The 22,597-nt window shown below is 38.6% G+C and overlaps 1 protein-coding gene across 1 annotated transcript in view; it reads right to left on the bottom strand.

The window, feature by feature from the left end:
• OXR1 (oxidation resistance 1) overlaps window positions 1-22,597 on the bottom strand; it is a 79,701-nt gene that overhangs the window by 32,153 nt on the left and 24,951 nt on the right. Inside the window, exons 3-9 of the mRNA XM_072413239.1 lie at window positions 20,916-21,013; window positions 17,726-17,938; window positions 15,951-16,103; window positions 14,831-15,012; window positions 13,072-13,844; window positions 6,635-6,806; window positions 3,242-3,407 (exon numbers count right to left, since the gene is read on the bottom strand). Of these exons, the coding sequence (XP_072269340.1) occupies window positions 3,242-3,407; window positions 6,635-6,806; window positions 13,072-13,844; window positions 14,831-15,012; window positions 15,951-16,103; window positions 17,726-17,938; window positions 20,916-21,013 (1,757 nt within the window). The remainder of the gene's footprint in view (window positions 1-3,241; window positions 3,408-6,634; window positions 6,807-13,071; window positions 13,845-14,830; window positions 15,013-15,950; window positions 16,104-17,725; window positions 17,939-20,915; window positions 21,014-22,597) is intronic.

Here is a 22,597-nt window from a genome sequence, read left to right on the forward strand (position 1 = left end):
AGCAGTGTCCAATCACTCATATGTGCTGCTCCAATGCACATGCAGGGACAAACTACTGTGCAATGCATTAGGGCAGCACTTACATTTGAGCTACCTATTGTACCACAGAGGTCCCCCATAATTGAACCTGCACTACTTTTTATGCACAAGTTATCACAACCAGATTGTGTGAATGGGAAACTAATTTAAGCTATCCAAAGCAAGCAACTGCCAGGTGATATTTTCAGTGCAACATACATGTCTGTCACAGATGGTATGTTGCACTGAAAACACAGCCAGGTCATTCGGACAGTGTGGGGTGGCAAGCCATAAAACTGATATCTGAAATAAGTCCGGCCTTGTACCCGATAGGCCCTTCTGCCAGGTGATGTGCATGAAGGCCTGGAAGCGAGCATTTTTAAGGCACATGTCAATGTTGCCCCGACATATGACTGACCGCTGTGCTATTCTCCAAAGAAATGATGGGGTGCCGCTTGCTTGTCCTCCATTCTCCCCTTTACTTTGAGCAGACCGGCGCTCTGCGTACAGCACCTATTTCATTCACCTGTCACTGGACATGATCAGAAAATATTATCATTGTAAGGGGCTTCAGAGTGCAGAATCTGAAGGCAGCCTTATTATTTCTCAGATATCAATTAACAAGGAGGACATTTCATGGTAAACACTCATATAAATGATAAAGGCACCAGAGGGAGACAGCCATGAGCTGTGGTTGGAAGCAATGATAATGAGATCACCCCCTGCAGCTATGACTCTGACTCAGAACATTCCAGAACACAGAAGCTGTGATATGCTGGTTATTATCTCTATTGTACTTTGTGAACATACAAGATAGCTCACAATGGGTGTCACCAGGCTCTTCTGACCTGACAAACTGACAAAGAGAACACAGTAATCAAATTTGCATCCAATTTTTTATTTCTGTGTTCTGACTTTAGTAAACTGAATGTTACAGGTTTTTGACTCTAGCATTTAAAGAAAATGACTTACTATTTATTTTTTTTTGAATAAATGTGTTGTCTCATTTTAGATTTAGCATGGGGAAGGTTACATTTTTTTTCTTTTATCTTGTTTTGCTGTCTTTTTATTGGGGGAATTTCCCTTCACTTTGTGTCCTGTAGACTTAGCAAAAAGGCAATTTTCTTCCCACTGCAAGGAAAGTTCCCCTCTTAGCCAGCTGTTTTAGAAGGGAACAAGGGTTCCCGTTGGAAGATTTACCCTCTAACCCTGTTCCGGTGGAAACCAAAAATGTTAGATTTCCCAACTTTAATTTCTGTTAACATTGCTAATCAAGTCAACAGAAAACCAACTTATTTAATAAAATACTGACAATGACTCTTAACTATAAAAAAAATAGCTTTTAAGTATATTTTAAGAGCTGGTTCACAACACATAGTGCAGCAATGCACACATTTTCTAGGTAGCCCATTTCAAATGATAGATAGATAAATTTATGCAAGATATGACAATTAGGTCAATGCTGGAATAATTGAAGAGCACTGGAAAACACAATAACACTTGTTATGTCCTATGCCTAATCCATTTACTATTGGAATACACAACAGACAACCCAACCAAATAGATAAATGGAAACTATTTTGCACGTAACTGGAAGAAAAGTCTACCTGGAAGACTTCTGCAGTGCAGATAAAAGAAGGCCACTTGATAGAAGGTCTTCAGAGGAGCAAGGATAAGCACGCATAAGACATGAAGGCCTTTGGAGCAGAGTGCTGAAGCAGTGTGCAGAAAACTGCTTTCAAGATTTCAGCATACCCACAAATCCTGTTCAACATATGAACACCATAACCAATGTAGTGCTTGGTAACTGAGCTACCTACAGCCTGACCAAAGCACTGTGACATGGAGAAAGGAATCACCTAACTTTATGCTGACATGGCTTTAGAAACATGGCATCCACATATTATTCTCCTTGGGCCACTGAAGGGGTGGGCTGGTTCTAAGGGCCATTGTGCATGGTGAAACAAATGCTATTTTAGAAACACTGCACTTTGCTAACATACAGTCCACTCAGTTTACCAATACTTTAAGGTGTTCCTGAGTATTTTGTAATGCTGTCCAGGTCCAGCAAGTTTCTCACATTGCTTTTTGAGGGCTCCAGAGCCTCTGTTCGCACTTCTCCAAGTCGTAAACTAGGAATAGCCCATTGGAAGAGATATGGAAGATCCTAAAAGATGCAAATGGTTGCACAATAGGACCATAAGGATAAAAATTGGAGCTTACAACCAAGCTAACAGCTTTACCCGATTACATTGTTCATGTTCTGTTCAAATGTACCTGTAGAAATAGTATGTAAACGCAGACATTGCTAAAATTTTTTCTTTCAAGTCTGACCTCTTTTATTAGATAGTGAGTTGCGGACCCAGAACATATGTGCAGGATGGGAGTTTGCCTTCACTGGCTGCATTATTATTCCAGGATCCTCACTCACTAAATAGTAAAGGCAGGATCAGGATGACCACTCCAGAGAGAAAACCTTAAAAAAAAGTAGCAGATCTCTGAGCTACTAACCTCAAAATCAAGGTTAGTAACAGGAAATGACCTATTACTTCATTAGGTACAATGCATTATTAAAGCACCAACACTACTATATAAAGTACCTTAGGGCAAAGCAATAGGTTCATTCCTCCTTCCAATGCTAATATTTATCTGACCAGATTCCCCAATAACCAATTCGCCTTTCAGAACCCTGTGTAAGCCTGGTCTGGATGGAGTTATGCAAGCTACAGACCCCCATGTCATCTGATCTGGTAACTCACTCACGTACCCAGCGCTGCAGGGAAAGTGGTAGAATCCCATGACTCCCAATACCCAAAAGTACTGGGTCCTTTACTTTGATTGTATGGGATAGTAGGGGGCATTGAGAGTAAACATCAGCAGAGGAGGGGGCAGATTATCAAGTAAACCTATTACTTTGCCCTCATATGACAAAACACAGGTCCACTTTATTACACATGATATAATAAACATCATACAAAATTGCTTAGAAACAATTAGAATATGAGACACATGTGCTTTTGGATTATGATTTGCGGCGAAGACTGGACATTCATATACAAACATTGAGACATTGACCGTATGATTCCAACAGAGATGAATTGAAAGCGTTAACAGAATTCAGAGAGTTCTATATTTCAAAGCAACTGGATGAAAGCCTAAAGCAATAAAAGGAGGTCATTAGTATTGTGGTGCAGATAATGAGATATATAAGGCTACCACCTACCTCCCACAATCTTGAGGTCGAATCATTTGTGGAACCTTCGGAGCTCTCTGGATCTTCGTTTCTTTTAACCACAACAAAGCCGGGCTCTCGAGAGGATTCCCCGATTATCTCTTCGGCGTAGATATCGGGACTCCACTGAATGAAGAATGAGTAAAGATGGTCTGTCCTGTACAAAGCAAATACCAGTAATAGGTTATTGGTAAAGGAATGAAGTTATGCTATTGAAGTGAACCTGTCAAAGTGGTTTTCATGTATCACAGATAGGCAAACCCACGATGCCGAAGGGATTGGAGATAATGCTAAGTTTCATTTTTAATAAGGAGTTTGAAGATGACTTAAGAATATATAGTACAAAAGAGTATTTCCTACAACCACAAAATGTATTCAAGAAATAAAAGTGCATTCCCTTAACTGCAACTATGATTTAAAATGGATGTGCATTATACTGTCAAAGCAGAAAACGATCCAGAAAATTGGATCCAAAATTGGATACAATCCAAAAAATTGATACAAGAAGCACATTCATTGAAATCATCACTAAGATTCCCCTTTTCCCTACCAGCAATATAAGATGAAACTGCAAACAAGGCTGAGTTTAGAAACACTGTAATCCCTTATTAGCCTAAGTGTTTACATCTAAGCTGTCAATGGAGAGTTGAACCGCCGCGTGCAGGAGTCCTGCTTCAAGTCAGAACACAAAGGTCTCCAGGCAAGGAACAATTGAATTCCAATAGAACAAGATGATGTACAGTAAATGCTGTATTCCTGGGGGTGGTGGGGAGAAAAGGCCACTGAGAAATAGGAAAACCCTTCATTAGAAGATAACTTACCACCCTTTGAAACTGCACACCTGCAATAGACAGATGAGGTGCCACCAAGCCAAAGCCATGACATTCTGTATAGGAATGTGATGGGTCAGAATTACGGCCTATACAGAGCTACTATGGAAACTCCTGAAAGGAAGGAAATATAAACCTAAAAATTACACCTAGTCTTCGTACACATGATCAGATCCAATGCCAATATTGGACTTAGGCTAGGTACACACGTGCAATGGCTCAGGGCTGATATCGGATGAGAATCTTACGTGTGTACTGCGCTGGTCATCCATCGTCCGGAACAACTGTCCTGTATGCACTGACGTTGAACGATCGCAATGGAAGTGAAGGGGAGAGAGCACAGCCCATACTCCCCCTCCCCTCTCCATAGTACAGAATAGTGCTGTATCTATAACACTTGTTCATGCATCCTGCAGTCATTTGTCATTGGGAAGAATCATTATAGATCCTTTCCAACTACAAATATTGCACATATTTTGTGTTCCTTACTTACTGATCTATTCAATAATCTGCTAGGTGATCAATAAGTCTTTAAACACTCCGAACATGTGAACCTTAAGCTGCATACACACTTCCAATTATTATCGTTTGTAAACGAACGAACAACGATCCTGCACGATATCTGCGAACGATCGTATAGCACCGATCCTGTACATACAGATAACGACACGATCGTTCAAAGATATATAGAGAGAAAGATATATATATATATATATAAATACATATATATATATATATATATATATATACACACACACACACACACATACATACACATACACACACTCATATACACAATACAGCCTGTATCGATTGAACGATAGTTCATCGCGCATGCTCAGATCATGGACGATCACTGAACGACGGTACACACGATAGATGGTCAACGATCGTCGTCCAATCCAATCCGCTGGTCCGGTCGTTCATTTCCAACAACTATCCTCGTTCGTCGGCGTCGTTGGTAACTTTTTTTACGAGCAATTTTTGGCCAATCGGTCGTTCGTCGTTCATTTCCAACAATAAAAATTGGACGTGTGTACGCAGCTTTACAATTGTTTTCTCTAATATAAGAAGACTTAAATTTGACTTGGATGTACTGCCAGCGTACTGTGCTCTCAACATCTTCAGGATCCTCTTTCCCCTTTCCATTACACCTAAAGGTGGTTACATTTCCCCTCCTTGCTACTTTTACAGTAGCTTTTAACTTGGATACAAGATATATTCATGCTCCTCTATAGATGTACTTTGGATTTATTTCCCACATCTAAAGCCCAGCTCTAAGTGTACAAAAAATTTCTTTGATCATTGTCTAGTGAACCCCTGAGGAAGCCAGTTAGGCAAAACGCTTAGGGTTTAAGAGACTTATGAGAAGTTGCTAACTGCATCAAGCATAATACTCCAGCAGGACTTTTTTTGACGAGAATCTGCATATACATGTAGAGCTAGAAAGAAAATATCTGTTTAATTTTGTATCCTATACGTCTGCCCATATAACGGGGGGAAGGGACTATCTTTAACCTTTTTGTAACACTTGATGAAATGAGTCAATGCTTAGGAATTTGAAACAAATGTTATTTGTTATTTGTAATACACTATTTTTAAAAACCCTCTATTTATTGTCTATCTTTACTTAATATTCAATCAGATGTACTTGAATGATTCTACAGAAGACAAGGCTTGATTTACCAATATGGCCCCATCCATTCAAAACACATTGGAACCCTCAAACATCAGCTGATGAATTCACTTTAAAGCGTGCACCATATTAGAACAGATTATCGGTGGTTTGGCCCTAAGACTAGGCACACTGCAACAATCTCATTGTTATTTTTGATCAATATTTTTAATGAATCCTTCCAATCGACTACTTTACGTATTATTCCCTTGAAAAGAATGATCTGAATTTTTACATACCTAAAAAAAATATTGACACAAGCAAAAAGTTGTTTCAATTATAATATGATTTTAATATAAAAAAAAGCCTGATCAATTTTAAACGGATGTTTATCCCAAATATTGATCACAAATATGATTGCAAATTGATTTGTCGAATTGAATTAATGAACAAACGTGCTCCAATCAGATATATTGTATAGTATGTGATTTAAAGGTGTCACCTGCAACCCTGCTGTTCACAATATATTTGTATATTATTGACCAACAACATAGTAACAATGCCACTTGATGGATCACTCAAGTGGCATTGTTTCTATGACATATAGAAAAGACATTTTTCATTTTCAGATTGGAGAATTGAAAGAACTGAAAAGAGCCAAAGCAGAATTCATTGGTTAGAAGCATCTATCAGAAGCTCACAAATGGCATTCGTCCCAGGGAAGTGAAACTGAACTTAACTTCCTTAGAAGTGTTGCCATTGCACAGGACTCATGAGATTTATAGCGGTGTTATTCTACCTTCCCATCTATGCAGAACAAAAAAAATAAATTGAAAGAATAAATAAAGAAGAAAAAGAATAAATAAGTCCAGTTTACATTAAAATAAAAAGAAAAGCCTCATCTACATTTCCACGTACAAATGTACTGAAGTTGCTCACCTTTCATGAGGAACTGCGAACCAGTACTCGAGTTTGTCCCTTTGTGCGTACTGCTGCATTGATGCGCTGGCTTGAGAAACAAATGTTTTCCTCATTGGCTTCCCAACTCGAAGACACAAATACTTATGGGACCTGTGTCTTCGCTTTTCTTTGGCAATAGCTGAATATACACCTGCAGAAGAGACATAAATGAAATATAATTTATAAGGTCCCCTGTCTAGTATAACTCAGATGGCTGTAGTAAGAAAAGGTTAAGGAAATAATATCTTTTGTTAAATTTAAGGATCGTCAAGGCAATGGATTTGAAAAATGACAGCATTTGTTACATTATTTTTTATAGTTGTCCAAAAAAATGTTTCTATACCACCTAAAAGGAGGGGCTGTACATAAGGACGCAGATGCATGGGGATCCGCAGGTTACACAGATGCCCGGCATCTCTGAAAGATGCTGCGGACATCGCTGGAGGACGCCGCTGGAACGTGGGAACCAGGTAGGACTTTAAACCCCCTGGCAATTCCACCCCAAGTGTGGTTTGGGGTTACCTTTTTTGGTATGGAAAATTGACCCCGAACCACACTCGGGATTACCGCCAGGGAGGTTAAGCAGCCAACCGCTTCATTGGTTCTATTTCCACAGCTCACAACAGTTGGAAAGTGCTGGTGGTTGCTACCAGGAGACTTGAAAAGATACTTTAGCTTCTTGAAAATAGCAAACAAAGTTAAATAGGGACAGCACAACAGAATAATTCCTTGACAAATTCATTTAAAATCAATCATCAACCAATCAATTCATAAAAAAAAAATCCTGTTTTATTCTTCATGTTAAAAACACATAAAATAATAAATCTTCATCCTACATGTATGATAACTGATCAAACCGTTGAACATATAAAATCCTTTGTAATGTTGTTCTCTGTTCTGTACGCGTTTCGTGGCCATTAAATCCGCTTCATCAGGAGGTTAAAAAGAACTTTTCTATTTGCAAGACCATACATATATCTCAGATAATCTACTTGTATAACAAAATTATTCACATAAAATTATTAACAAAAACTTTTCAAAACATTTGTTTTTATTGATTTTGAATGAATTCCTTTGAAAGGAATGATTCTGTTGTGCTGTTCTAAAAGTCCTCTATTAAGCTTTGTTTGGTATTATTGAAGTTCCTGGGATGTGGCAGTATGTAAAATTTAAACACCAATTGAGAAGATACCTAGACATGAGAATCTGGGGCCAATGGTTCTAAAGGAAATGGAGTCACAAGAAATTCAAGATGGAGTTCAGGGTTTGGAAAGTTATGATGATGTTCCAGAATGTGATGACATGACTATATTTAAATTAACGTTGATATTTTGTTCAAGAATAAATGTCGATTGTTGTTCATAGAAAAAATAGGACATCCCCTGAAAAGACGCCCTAGTTTCCCCTTTTCAGGCGAACAGGGTATGTAGTTCTGTTCTTGAAAACAATGAACCCCAATAAACCACAACTTCTACCGCATGATACAGGGGTTGAGTGAAGTTGAGATCATACGATGGTTTACACAACAACTGCTGGGTTGTACCACACATTATTAAAAGTGGAGCAGCAGCTAACAGCAGCAATTACAACTGCAAGTCTGAAAGGGGCCAAAGTTAGATCTACAATGGCTGGGTTAAAAAAGTCTGCCCTGATGCAATAACATCCTTCTTGCCACAACTGGCTTGGAAGTATTGAAAGGACTCATCAATATGGAGCCTACAAAAGCACGTCTTGGTGGGATAGCAAAAGGAATGTCATTGGTAAATTAACTTGTTAAACTCCTTTAATGCTAATCTGAAACAAAACCTAAAATCACATTTACAAACTCCATGCCCATGATGCCTGACAACAGCAAGAATTGATGTAGACGTCCCACTGGTGTCATCAAATAACCCCTTAAGATCAGACACAAAGAGGCTCTTGTACAACATGACAATCCAATCACACACTGCAGACCGTGGCATTTAACAAATCATGCCACGGGGTATAGCTGGCAAAGACCCATTAAGTTGTTTGTGATCAATGGAGCAGAGAGCACCCTGTTTGAAGGGCAGGTCAATAGACAGGTCTTATGACCAGACTCTCATTCAGTTCTGTTGGTCTCGGTCAGCTTCAATTTTTAACTTTTAGCAGGGATTTTTTAACTTTTGCAGGGAGCAGCAATAGTGGCCTAAAAATTTGTCTCAACACAGGCTACTTTTAGTTTTAACATTTGCTGTGCTGCTTCCTAAAACTATGCAAGGACAGACCTGCAAACAGGAACAAAAAATTGCACAAGAACAGTGCAAAGTGTTCACTTAGAAGTTAACTAAATATAACTAAATGGTCACAACTCAACCAGTTAAAACCACAGGAAATGCAACACACATTAGCCACAAAGGAACATCATTGTGTTGGCCTTTCTTACGGCTTTCCACAAATAGTCAAACTATTTGCTTCATTCGTCTTATTTATACAAACTCTTCTTACTTAAATTGTACCTAAACTCAAATTTCACTTTACATAAGGGTAGAAAACCCTTTTAAGTAAGGTAAAAATTCTGTTTGTTTTTTTAAGTGCAACAACCTCCAAATTCTCAATCGCCTAGGCTATCGAGAATGAATGGGAGTGCAAAGCCCCCCGGGATACCTACATCACGCATCTCCGGCATGCACAGGAGAAGCCTTTTCGTGAAAAGAAAACTTTGACGATCTCACACATGCACAGTGAGAACGCCAAGTTTTTTTTTTTTTTTTCCAACCTACATCACCCAATCTTGCACCTGGGTTGGGCGACGTAGGAAGAAGAACCGGGAAGATGAGGGGAAGATAGCGCCCTGGCTCGGAGACGGATACCGGGACGACGCAGGACCCGATGGAAGACACCTCCGGACCGGTCGACTACGCTGCGGGATTGAATGTAAGTGGATTCTTTTTTTTTGTTTTAGGCATTTTTGAGTTTAGTGCCTCAAAAATGCCTAACAAACATAGGGGGAACAGTTACTGCCAATTAATCATTTAAAAAAAAAGGTGCAAATTGATAGCCACCCATTTAAAAATACATAATTATATATTATATATTATACAACAATGTTCTTTTCCAGTTTGCTTTGTTATAATGGTCCAAAAGAATACCAACAAAATCTATCTATATTGAAAATATATATTACTCCATTCCATAGGAATTAAACATTTCTGCATATCATCAGATTTGGGAAGGTCATCTGTGACTTCAAGCATTTCAAGGACCTAGAGGTTTGTGCCGAATAAATGTACTTAGCTGACGGATAACTGTTACCCATTTTAGGAAGCATTGCAGACAATTTTGTTGGATATTTTCTGCTGATACGGAAATCTGTCTGGTTAAATTATGTCATCAACTGTTTGAATATAACGAACTTGAAGAGAAAGAATTTAACTGCAGGAGCTTTAATTAATTTTTTTATTTAGCCATAACTATAGTTTCTCAGATGGTTATGAAACAGGGGGGATACAGACTTATCCCCATAAAAATTTTAGAACATAGCTAAACCGAGTTTAATTTAAAACAAGAAACGAAGAAATGTTTTTTTTTCAAGTGGCAATTTAACTTAATGGTCAGATACTCCAGATACATGCCATGTGAGTGGGGTTTGGCTATGTTCTAACATACTAATGGAGATAAGTCTGTGTTCTTCCTGTTTCATAACCAACTGAGAGCTAAAAGCTCCTGCAATTTTTTTGTTCTCGTTTTATATTTATGTATAGTTTCTTAGACCATAATGTTTCAAAATGTTTTTAGTTTTCACATTTGACAATATGGTATTACAGGCAGAATGGTGATCCCCATCCCACATTGCACTTTAGGGGTCTTGTCCTGAGTTCCACCTGGTATACCCTTAGTTAGGAGGAAGTCAATGGATGTCAGGTGTTTACCTGCAGGGGTTTTCTTCATGCAGTTGAAGCATACTGCTAGGATAAAGCTATTGATTAAAAAAAAAAGAAAAATTGAGACAGTAGGATTGTTTTTGGCAACGTAAAAATTGTATTATGCCATATAGTGAAAAAACAAAGTAATGTTACTCATGATCACATACATGGAGTATTAAAGATCACAGTTCCAATTTTCTTGTGGAATAGGTTGGTATATCCTTGTACACGAGGGGTGCCAAACTTAGGCCCGCGGGCCAAATCTGGCCTGCACTGTAGTTATATTTGGCCCGCAAAAAAATACCAAATGTCTACTAGAGCTGGCCCGCTGGTAGACAGTGCATGCACCGCTACAAATCCCAGAATGCTCTGCTGGGGCGTCAATCAGCACCCACATGCGCCCCTTCCTCTACTGACATTCATTAGCAACCTTCTTCAATTGTATTTATTTTTACAATAAATATCAAGGTTGGCCTGCGACTTTGTCCAAATTTTTCGATTTGGCCCACTGTGTATTTGAATTTGACACCCCCTGTTCTAGACAAAACAATATCTATGGTTTATTCTTAATTGTGAGTACATGGTAATTAACCCGAAGAAGAGAGTCTCAAAAAACCCTAAAAACCCTACTGACTCCTATCCTCTTTTTGTCAATTTATTTAGTTTTAGGGGTTGGCAATACTATAATCTATATGTATGATAGGATCAAGCATTGATTTGTTTTCATCAAAAAGTCAAATAAAAGTATTTACGCATAAACTACTATCAGTATCTGTGCATTTGTCTCATACTGTATTGCTTATCTGCAATAGATAAACGTCTGGTAGCTGATCTACCTACATTCTCTAGCAGTCTTTCTTAACCTTTTTAACATGGGAGGTCTCCGGGAGCCCCTGCCAATATTTATGATATGCTCACCTCATGGTACATTAGCCTGGTGGTCAATGGGATGAATGCCTCTTACAGTGCTGGCCATTGGCAAAAACATCACCCATACAGATAGCCAAATAGATCATTGGTGTCAGTGCCAACTGACCTGGGAGGAACAAATTGCTTATTGCTCAAGGAACCCCCAGCAACCTCCGGAGGAACCCTAGTTGAGAAACCCTGCTCATACATACGTAGTTAACCTGTGTATTCAGTGGTTTGGTTTTAGTTCAGTTTTAAATGACATCCTCCTAAATTAGCTGGTGCTTGTATGAATGTAAATGTGGGCAATGGATTGTGAACTTTTCTAGTGAGCAGGGATCAAAAATAATGAGTCTATGAATTCTGCAAAGTGATATATAATTAAAGATACTGAACACTAAAAATAGATGAAATAAGATTCAAACAACTGGGAAAATTGGATAAGTTGCTTGTTTACTTAGGACAAAGTGAACGGCGAGACTTAATTTTATATAAATATTAAATCATTAGTGATTGAGATACGTGAAGACTTCATTACATTGGAGCCCTAACGTAGTGACAGATATGCAGCCAAAACTAGTTTATACCAAGTTCCTAAAATGTAAAAGCATAGGAACCAATAGGAAATTGTGAGCCTAAAGTACACTTATCACAACAGAAAAATTGTGCGGCCATGTGGTGTGATGTACGGTGCTGCATAATATGTTGGCGCTATAAAAATACTCTTTAATAACAATAATAGAATGCTAGCTGCCAGATGTCATGATGACACAATTTCATTATTACAAAGTAACTGACCACAAAGTGTAACAAGGGGAACCCTGAGCTTTCTCTATTCCTGCCAGTACCTCGAACATGCAGACACAACCCAGTGACCAGCATGTTTATAAAGAGTTCACAGTACAGGTTACCTTTGTAATTGACTCAGGATATGTATACTTTAATAGGTTCCTAAGTTTTAGTGATAACAAAGATCCAGCTCTGCCATTAAAACCGTTTCTTGGTGGACGCTGACTCAAAACATCACTTTGCTAATGGGCTAATCTTCACATGAAATACTTCCAGAAGTTTTCCATGCCCACATCCCTTACTTTCTGATGTAGTGTGATCAACTGGCTCCGGATTACATGACACAGTAGATGAAAAGTTGGTGAAAACCACTCCACAAAAAAGGCGAGCAGGTATGCAATACACAAAAGAAAAAGTGTGTTTGGCAGCTGTAGATCTACAATGATCAAGCAATGATTTGAGTCAGTGACCACCTGGAAGTAAAGTATAATGTCTTTTGCCAGCAATGCTTTATTTTTGCAAATAAAAGATGTTTATTGTCATAAAAAATGAATGTATTCTAAGCTTCACAACCATGCCCAGTCATGACCCTAGGCAAAACCTACAAATACAGAAAAAATCAAAACTTTTACACCAGCAAGTAATCTTCAGAGTGCTGCTTCAGAACAAGATTTTATAAGCAAGCATTATTTTTTGAAGGTACAGATCGTGTACCCAGCCTTCATGTCTGCAGCATGGAGTAACAAAACATTATCTGCATAAAGGCCTAAAAAGACTTGGGTGAATTTATTAAGCCACATTCTCCCCTGGCCTTTAAAAAAAACACCATACCTTCACCGTGGGAATCTGTGCTCATCTTTGGCTTATGTTCCTTCTGTGTGGAATGCTGCATGTTCTCCCGTTGCTGCTTGGCTTGTTGCATAGTGAGGTTTTTCCAAAGCTTTCTCAGTTCCTCTACCTCCGTTTCGGAGTCTCCTAGTGATGGTATTACCTGCGCTCCTTCTTCTGTCCCCCCTGTCTGGTTTCCAAGATCAGATTCCTCTTTCTCAACACTCTGATCTCGGTTTTTAAGCTTAATATCTGACCCGTGTTCTTCCTCTTTGCATGTTTTACTTGCACCTTCTATTTCTTCTAGCTCTGTACTGGTTTGTAATTCAGCAGATGCTTCAGATACTTTATCCATGTCTTCACCCACCCTAATGGATATGTCACTCTTCTCAAAATCATAGGCATTACTAACGATCCCACTGTCATTGGCTGAAGGATCGCCATTGCCTTTTTCATGCAAAGCATCCGTGGAGTCTGAAATGTTTGATGAGCAACATTCTCCTGCTGGCTGGTTGATTGTCTTAACGGATTCGGAGGATGCGCCTGAAGATTTGTCCTGTCGCAGCTCATCGGAGGAATGAACCTCTTCTCGAATAGGAGAAAGCTCAGATTCCGTGAAAACATCCTCTGACAAGGACTCCTCGGTGCTGCGAGGAGCGGTGCTGGCACTGTCATTTCCGGTATCCCAGATTCTCGTATCTAACTCATGTGTATTGCTCTGAGAAATTTTTTTGTAGTGGCAAAAATCTCTCATACTGGTCAGCTGCTCTACATCTCTATAATAAAACACAAACACATATCATTTAAAAGAAAACTGCATTTTGAAAAAGTTTAAAGACCCCTCAGTTAGGATTTAAAGATCCTAACTGAGGGGTTTGTAGGAAACTGAACAGCCTCTCAGAAAATCTCCCAGTTGGGCCACACATGTGTAGTACAATCCTAATTCATTTATAGGGAGAGGCCATCCACCTTAAAACCCCCGGTGGGTTTAATTTGCTCAATCGATGCCCAAGTGGGACACATTCTATCAAGACAGTGCAATTCCCTGTTAAGATCCATGAAGAGGGTGGACAGCAAGTGTAGGATATTTGATGTGCTGAGGATCATGGTTATTTAAAGGTTATGTTCCCGAAACAGGGGTCTGTGTAAAGAAATTATGTGCCCCTATAATCCACTATAAATAATAAATAGACTATACTATCAAAATGAAAAACTCTTGCTGTAGAAGAGATAAAATATTCATCTGCTTTCTACCTGCTCTGTTCCAGTGCTTAGGCGTTCATCAGACTCTTCAGTATTCAACTTTAAAGTAACTCATCATAATAAAACATAAAGCTTAAAAAACCCAGCCATGGTTTCAGGAATTCAGACTTTTTTGTCCCCCAATTGAAAATGTGTGTAAAATAATTCCTTTATACCCCATGACCAACTGTACTTACACAACTGTTGATAGTTTATAGGTAAAATAAGTTAAGAATCTACTGGCTTCAATAGGTTTAGCTAGTTTCATTGGTACAGAATTTTGAAACTATGGCTTCTATATTGTAGAGTTAGAGGAGCTAACAGCAGGTAATTTTGTTGGAAGAAAATTGGTAAGAACACTAGCCTTGTCAAAGCAAAAGGCTTTTCTCAGTTTCAATAAAACTTTAAAATGGGTTTATTGTAATAAAATGTATTTGCAAAAATAGTATATGAATGGAAAAAGAAAGATGAAAATAATATATTCTTACAAAATATTCTACAAAATAATAAATATTCTTACACTGGAATATCTTTCAATTTGCTATTGACTATCTCTTTGTACATTGCTGCGGAGGTCACCTCCTCCATTGGACACATAATGCCGTACTCTTCACAACCGTTCTCTTGCACTAGAGGGTCCGTCTTGTGAGGATCAAACATGATGTTATTTGGCGTTACTAGAAGTACACCACTGACCGATCCCTGGAATATAAAAACACATACAGTCCATTACATTAGCATGTTCAAAATGGGAGACTAATAGCATTATCATTGCAGGGATGTGAACTTAGAAAACGGTGAGGGAAACCTGACGGCTTAAAGAGATATTTGGAAGATTTGCTTGGCGGTTTCACTCATAATCAAGGCATAGATGGCAGTTATTTAGATATAATAGAAACAATACATGAATTACTTTGTGAAAAATATATTGGGAATATTTGAAGCTAATCATTATATACAGAAATGATTCTGTTTGTGCCATTGCACCCCCCTGATTACCATTCTATGAGGGAGCTGCCCTGTTATTGTGTGAATGCACTAATCCCATATGACCGTAAATATCTCCATATTCCTGATTAACCGGAATGTGAAACGCATAGAACAAGTGTATGAGACTACATGGAATATGATTATGTAATGTTGTGTTATAGTTAGTTTTAGAATCATTTTTAATCAATACAAAAAATATGTTATGTGTCAAAGTATATATGGTTATGCTCTTGGTAGCAAAAGTTCTAATTTGTATGCTGTAAATTATGATTAGGGATGTGGCATTCGATGATTTTATATGAAGGGAAGGCATATAATCAAGATGACTGAAAAAAGAATGCTTAAAAGGGCATCTCCATTCTATGTTTAGCAGACCTGAAAACACAGATTTGACCTGACTGGTCAAGTGTCAAGGACTCCCCCATCCTCTAGATATGATAACATCTGATGGCTTTGCTATAAATTTAGCTGACGTTTGACCACACTGTATGTTTTCATTTTTCCAAACCATAAATTTAGTAAGGAGCAGATTGTTATATAACAGGTAAGTATTATCCCTCTAACCACCCCTGAACATAGATCAGATGTGATTGAAGTTCAGCCACAGGCAAACATGATGCTTTAATACCTTTAAATGTTACAGTAAGTACCTTTCCATCTGTTATGTACTTGCAGTTAATCTTCAGAAACTTCTCTGTAAACGCTTCTTCTTCCTCTGATGTAGAGGAGACAACTCTGGAAGGACGGATCGAAGAGTAGGCAGGTGAGGATGTGGAATCCCTGTGGTGAGGGCCTTGGGGGTCCTAAAAGCACATAAGCCGAGGTAAATATCACAGCTCTGCATGCAAGCTAGAACCACAGAAAGCAAAACCTGGAGGTATAATTGTAACACACAGTGCACATTATCGTGCATTGGTGCATGTTGTGACTGTAAGCTGCAATGCATGGAGGAGTCTGCTTTTTTGTCAAATTCTATTTATTGTAGTACGCGATGAGAAACATGATGGAATGCATTGCACAAAAATATATATTACCCTATTTCCCGTCCAAATTTGCCTTGTTCTTCCATAAGGACCCAAAAATGCTGATGTGAATGAGCCCTAAATGTTTAACAGATCCCAGGTAATTAAAACAGATATTTAGTAGAATTAGATTTAGGTGGGCAGTGGGGTATAGAATGAAAACATTGATGTACAGCATAAATAAAATGTCTTCTGTCTTCGATGTTGGGAATGGGGAGCCAAGATGAACCCCTATTTAATGTACAGCGCTGTGTAATATGTTGGCGCTATATAAATCCTGTTTATTTATAATAATAATACCTTTGACAGGACTTGCGCCACAGCGCTGGATTTTATTTTTCCCAAAACAAGAGATTTATATTTTACAATACACAAGCAGAGGCACACTTTTTACAGGCTGCGATAACTCTACTAAAATAGAGTTTGCGATAAATTTACTGGTGTCAATGGCTGGAACTAAAAGGAAGACAGTTAAAGGAAAAACCTTTGCATTTTATATAGCAAGACATATTCTAAATTACTATTGCAGAATTCAGCAAAAGTGAACATTCATGACCCTAACATGAATTTAATGGATTTTTAATGGATTGTGGTTTCAAAATATTTGATACTAAAAAGTTTGTATGTAAATTTTCATCTATGTTTGAAAGAAAACTGCTTTCATCCTCTCGCTTAACAACTATTGGAATAAGATATCACCCTAATAGAGACAAAGAAAGAGTAAATGAAAAGAGTGCAGGAATAGTAAGAGCAATTCTGCAAAGGGTTGCTATAGTTAATTTCAGTGCCCTGTAATCTGGAAAGGAAGGTATTGGGTGAGGCATCCCATTCCACCCCGGGTACAATCAGTGGTTTTTGCTACAGCAAACTGGAGGTCTGCTTTAAGTAGCACAGGTGAATAGTCAGGCTGAGGAGTGGAATGGCAACACGTAGGCTGCAAACAAGCCTCTGTGGGAGCTTACTAAGAAGCAGTGTCATTTTGTATGCTGATTTTAAAGTTGTTGATTTGATTTAGGGACTGTGGAATCCTCACTAGGGACTACACTACCGAGGACTGATGAATCTGCACCCTCCTCATTAAGCTGATTTGTTTTTGTGACATATTTTGACAGAAGCTATATTGTTTTGGAATAGTATATAGAAACTTGTTAACAAACCTCTGTGTCTTCTTCAACCAAACATTAATGAAAGTTTTGTATCAAACAAATCTTGATACATATATCTAGAAAAAGCTGAAAAGACTAAAAAGTTCCTTCAAGCTTCACAATGAAAAGGGTGTATCATATCCTGTTTGCACACATATAAAAACATATAATTCCAAACAGTGAGATTGTATTGTCATGAGTAGTACATAACAGGAAGAAAGCCTCTTGGTATACAGTAGATAAATATACAATACTTACAATAGTTTTCTCAAACTCCACTTCTGATGAGGTTGGAGATAGAGGACTGATGGGACTGAGGGACGGGGAGCTCTCCACACTGGAAATGTAGTCTGGGTCAGGGACATATAACAACTGAAAATAGGAATAAAAATCAATAGATGGTGTTACTTGCTGAAACCTAAAACATCCCAGAGGGAAATCCGTCCTTACACTGGGGAAGGAAAAGCAATGCTACCTATGTTACAAATGCCATATTTCAAAGGAACTCTCAGCACCAAAATTCCCTAGCCCTCAGACTTTGCAGAGAGGCATTGATGTGGTATTGTGGCTTCAGATTTATATTAGCAAACATATGCAACAAAAATCTCTGATTTTAATCTAAATGTCAGAAACTATTTCAAGGTTTTCATGCTGAGTGGAAGGGATGCTGAAAAATGTTGTATTATCTGTGTTTTTTCCCCACCTATGAGTAATGAAAGCAGAGGGCCCTGGGTGAAGAAGATATAGTCCTATACAGTTAGATGCCATCTCGGAGTCTTCAGCTTGAAATAAAGTGGCCAGAGCTCATATGCAGTCTCCCAGCAGTAAACATTGTAGTTAAGAGAAGCAAATCTGTCACATTACAATTATAAAGAGATAGCGTAAAGATTATTGTACAAGCCTGGCTATTACGGGTTTAAAGGGTCTGCTGACTCTATAAGGATATTTTCCTTAATGAAAACTTGTGATTTGTGAACCTGAGTCTTGGCCGTTTGTGACGCTCCTTTTTGAAAATGCTGATTTACAGATTGATTCAGTGACTTTAGTATATAGAGTTATGAACAAGTATGCAGCTTCATGTATTTTAAACATATCCCAGGTCAGTGTTGCAAAATAATAAAGCCAGACAGCTAGGCAACAAGGACAGCAATAGAATTGATAAACGACACATTTCCAAAAAGGGTCAGGTCTGGTTTGAGATTTATTAAGGTGCATGGCCAGCCTATTCAAAATGAATAACATACTGCACAGGTATAAAGCTGTCCAGTTGAAAAATGACTTCAAAGTGTTTGTTGTGATCTTTGAGGATGAATTAGGTAAGAGAACAAGTAATTATGCAGAGTGCATCACCACAATGCATATACATATGACTCCAGCGTTATGTCTTTAGTCTGTCCACAGGTGAACTTTAAGGTAAAACAAGTCATTACGACTTCAGTGTTTTTGCAATGTTTACAGGATAGCAATGTTAGAGCACTGATTGATGTGCTTTCAGTAATCCTTTACTATGCAAGGACAGACGTTCGCAGCACAAGACCAAAAACATCTATCAGGAAATAAACCGACGTGTGCAGTGCAAGGCTTTTTGTTGTACCAACAATACAAGCCTGACAGAATACACCCAAGCAGTAAAACATGAAAAGAGGGGAGGAATATTTCAGAACTGACTGTTGGAGAAGAAACTGTCCTTGTGAAAGTTGTGATATTAGAGCAAGCATTCTGATAATAACAGAACCTGCAATGAACTGGAACAGCTTTGACCTTAAGAGACCGAAGAAGAATGGAATAGGTTCCTCTTGCATGGAGCCTCATTGGTCATCTGTTTAACTCCTGCGTGGAAAGGTAAAACTTGTCTCACAGGTAGCACCACCATGGGGAAATATAAGATGATGCTTACTCTGCCTTCAACTCTCCAGCTTTTCATATACAATGCTGAACAGTATACCTTCCTGTACTACAGCGCGTCAGGTGGCAGCCAAACATGGGTAGTCCTGCAAAGAGCATAAAAGGGGTGTTCTTGCTTGAACCCTTACTTGTCACCTGTTTAACTCTTGAAACAAAGAGAAAATTGTTTCACAGGTAGCACCACCTTAAGGCAATTAGGGAGGATTCCTACCCTACCTCCAGACTGTTCACCTCCTTTAGCAGTAGCCTATATTGTACCCTATTGTATCAGGTAAGAGCAGAACTTGGGTGAAGTTCCACAAGAATTTAGCACCATTGCACCAGAAAAGTTCAAGAACAATCAAAAAGTCAAACTGGTGATCTATTTATGTATCTACACACCAACTGGAGGTGTTCTAGAGCACATTAAGTTTATGAAAACCCTTGTACTTGACACTGAACAAGTTTCAAGGTCAAGAAGAGAAATCTGTCATTAAGAGTCTATACAAGTCCACCTAAAAAATGATTCAAGGAAATTATGTTTTTGTCTTTCATGTGATTTTCACAAGCTGCTAATTGAACAACAACCCTACCTAAACATCAACCCAGACAATCCACATGACTACTGCCAAATCAAAAGTGGATCGTCACAGGGAAGAGAAAAGAACATCAATTCATTCAAAAGTTTTTATATTCTTATACAAGTTTTTATTCTTTTTTGGTAGGAATAATTCTGAATAAATATATCCAGATTGTAGCTAATCAAACTGTAACTTATTGGTTGGATCATACAGTACTACCAAATGAAAGCCAGCTCAGAGAACCCTGCAGGAGGTGGGGACAACATTACCCAATGTTAATTGGGGGGGTGCATGTGCCCAACGACATTTAACAAAACCTGCTGGCCCTTTACCTTAGTAGAGGAGACGTCTGTCCAGAAAGGACCAAAAGAAACATGGCGCATGTGTGTAGCTATAGAATGCATGAATATTGGAAAGTGAAACATGGGGTCCCTAACCGTATGGATTTGTCAGTGGCCTCCATCACTCTCTATTTGAGCAATATGAACTTATGAACTAACTGAACCAAAACAACAGATTTCACCATAAAATGATAAAGAGTGCCATACAACAAGAATGTTGTCGGAACAACATTCGGAATCAGTTTCCCAAAAAAACTTTCTTTTTAAAAATGTTAATTTCATTTTATTCCCCAGGTTGACTAATTATTCTTCTTTTGGACTGGACCACAACCAGAAAAATTATCATACAAACTTCTACTCTCGTACCCTTAGAATACCAGACGTTGGCATGTCATTCCCTTAACATAGTCTACATAATGCAGAATAAGAACAAAAACAATACTCCTACAGGAGAGTCACTACTGCTTTAGCTTTGTGGGAGGGTGCAGACACAAATATGCTTGGGAAAAACTTGGCACTGGAGTCTAAGAAACCTGAGAATTGGCAATATAACCAACAAGCACCCACTCAAAACTGGAGTATCTGTTTGGATCAGGGTAGAACTTGCCTAGTGAGTTCTGTGTGCTTGAGGGTCCATCTCACTGCTGGCATAAATACTTGGGAGAAACATGCCTGCGGGAGCAGGATATGGAAGGTAGCATACCTTTGGTAAAACATGCTCTCCTCCGCCACATTCTGCACTGGAGGCAGAATCCACCATTAAGAAATAAATAAACAGTGCTACAAGACTATATACAAATTATTATTGTGGCCAGCATGATTACCATGCCTTGAAGACCAGGACCTTCCCACTATGGATGCATGGTGGGAAGGTCCACAACCCCGCTGTATAGGCCTGGGGTATGAGTTACATTGCTCTACCACCATCTTCACCTGCTGTTAAACCGTGTTCTCCCCAGACCTTTTCTGACGGGCGCACCACCTGCCACTTTCCAGTAACCACCTGACTGTTGGGTGGTTACTAAAGAGTTGGGACACAATACAAGGGCTGCCACTTGCCTACAATTTCTTCCCACCCAGTTTCAAAAAATTCTGGGATGAACAATGAACAGATTGCCCCCCAATGATTTTATAGAGCCTGGGGTAGATTTTTTTTACCACCAGCCCTAGAGAAGCCTATAAGCTGCCTCTGATCAGTCACTGGGTGAAAAAAAAAATAGGGATGTAGACAATGACGATGAGAACATAGGTTACATCTGATTGGGGTAATTAAGGCATAGAAGAGGCACCATATGTATGACAACATTCAAGGAATACAACCACTTTTACTTGACCATGAATCAATAATACTTCGGAAAATGGTTGAACAGAACCAAAGAATTTACAACATAGGAGAGTCTAATCAATCTAAAAAAGTGACTTCTGAATGCAAGTGATTGGAAGAAATGACCTAATAATGATTAGGGTATAACAAACCCTTGGCGTTGGAGGCCAAAAATAATGAACAAAGATCGTTTAGGCTCAAGTGATCCATCATATCCAACTCAAAAGTATCAAAGACTGAGCAAGCGCCATTTTATTTGATTCCATTTAAACACACATTATACGCATTTATTCATGTTAAATTTATTGGGATTTCTGTTTTAAATGTTAGCAGTGACGGCTGGATTTTGTGCCCTAGGTTTATACTCGTATCAAACCATTTACCTTTATTTTAGGGTAAAAATAAATATTTAGGTTTATATATTCCGATATATACTGTAACCATCAGAAACAATTGCTGCTATACTCTATGTTTACTAAAAAACCATTCCCAGTAGCTACAGGTGCACAATATACACAGCTTTGGGCTCTGGTCCTGTTATCTGGGGGACTCATTTGTTTTGCTTGCTGGAATTTCCACACTACTGCACTAGAATACTTCTTTAAAATAAACTTGAATCTTTAAAAGAGGGTGGGATGGATCTGATCGGTAATATTGGAGTAGGTGTACGGACCTGAAATGTTATCATTATTATTACACAGTATTTATATAGCACCAACATATTACGTAGCGTTTTACAAAGTCCATAGTCATGTCACTAGCTGCCCCTCAAAGGAGCTCACAATCCAATGTCCCTACCATAGTCATATGTACATTAACAGAGTCTAAGGTCAATTTTAGGATGAAGCCAATAACCTAACTGCATGTTTTTGGATTGTAGGAGGAAACCCACCCAAACACAGGAGGAACCTGCAAACTCCATGCAAGTAGTGTCTTGGCCGAGATTTGAACCTGAGACTGAGCCACCAAGCTGCTCCATGTTATATGAAGAGAGATCACT

Source organism: Pyxicephalus adspersus, chromosome 5, assembly GCF_032062135.1.
Source record: "Pyxicephalus adspersus chromosome 5, UCB_Pads_2.0, whole genome shotgun sequence".
NCBI lineage: Eukaryota > Metazoa > Chordata > Amphibia > Anura > Pyxicephalidae > Pyxicephalus > Pyxicephalus adspersus.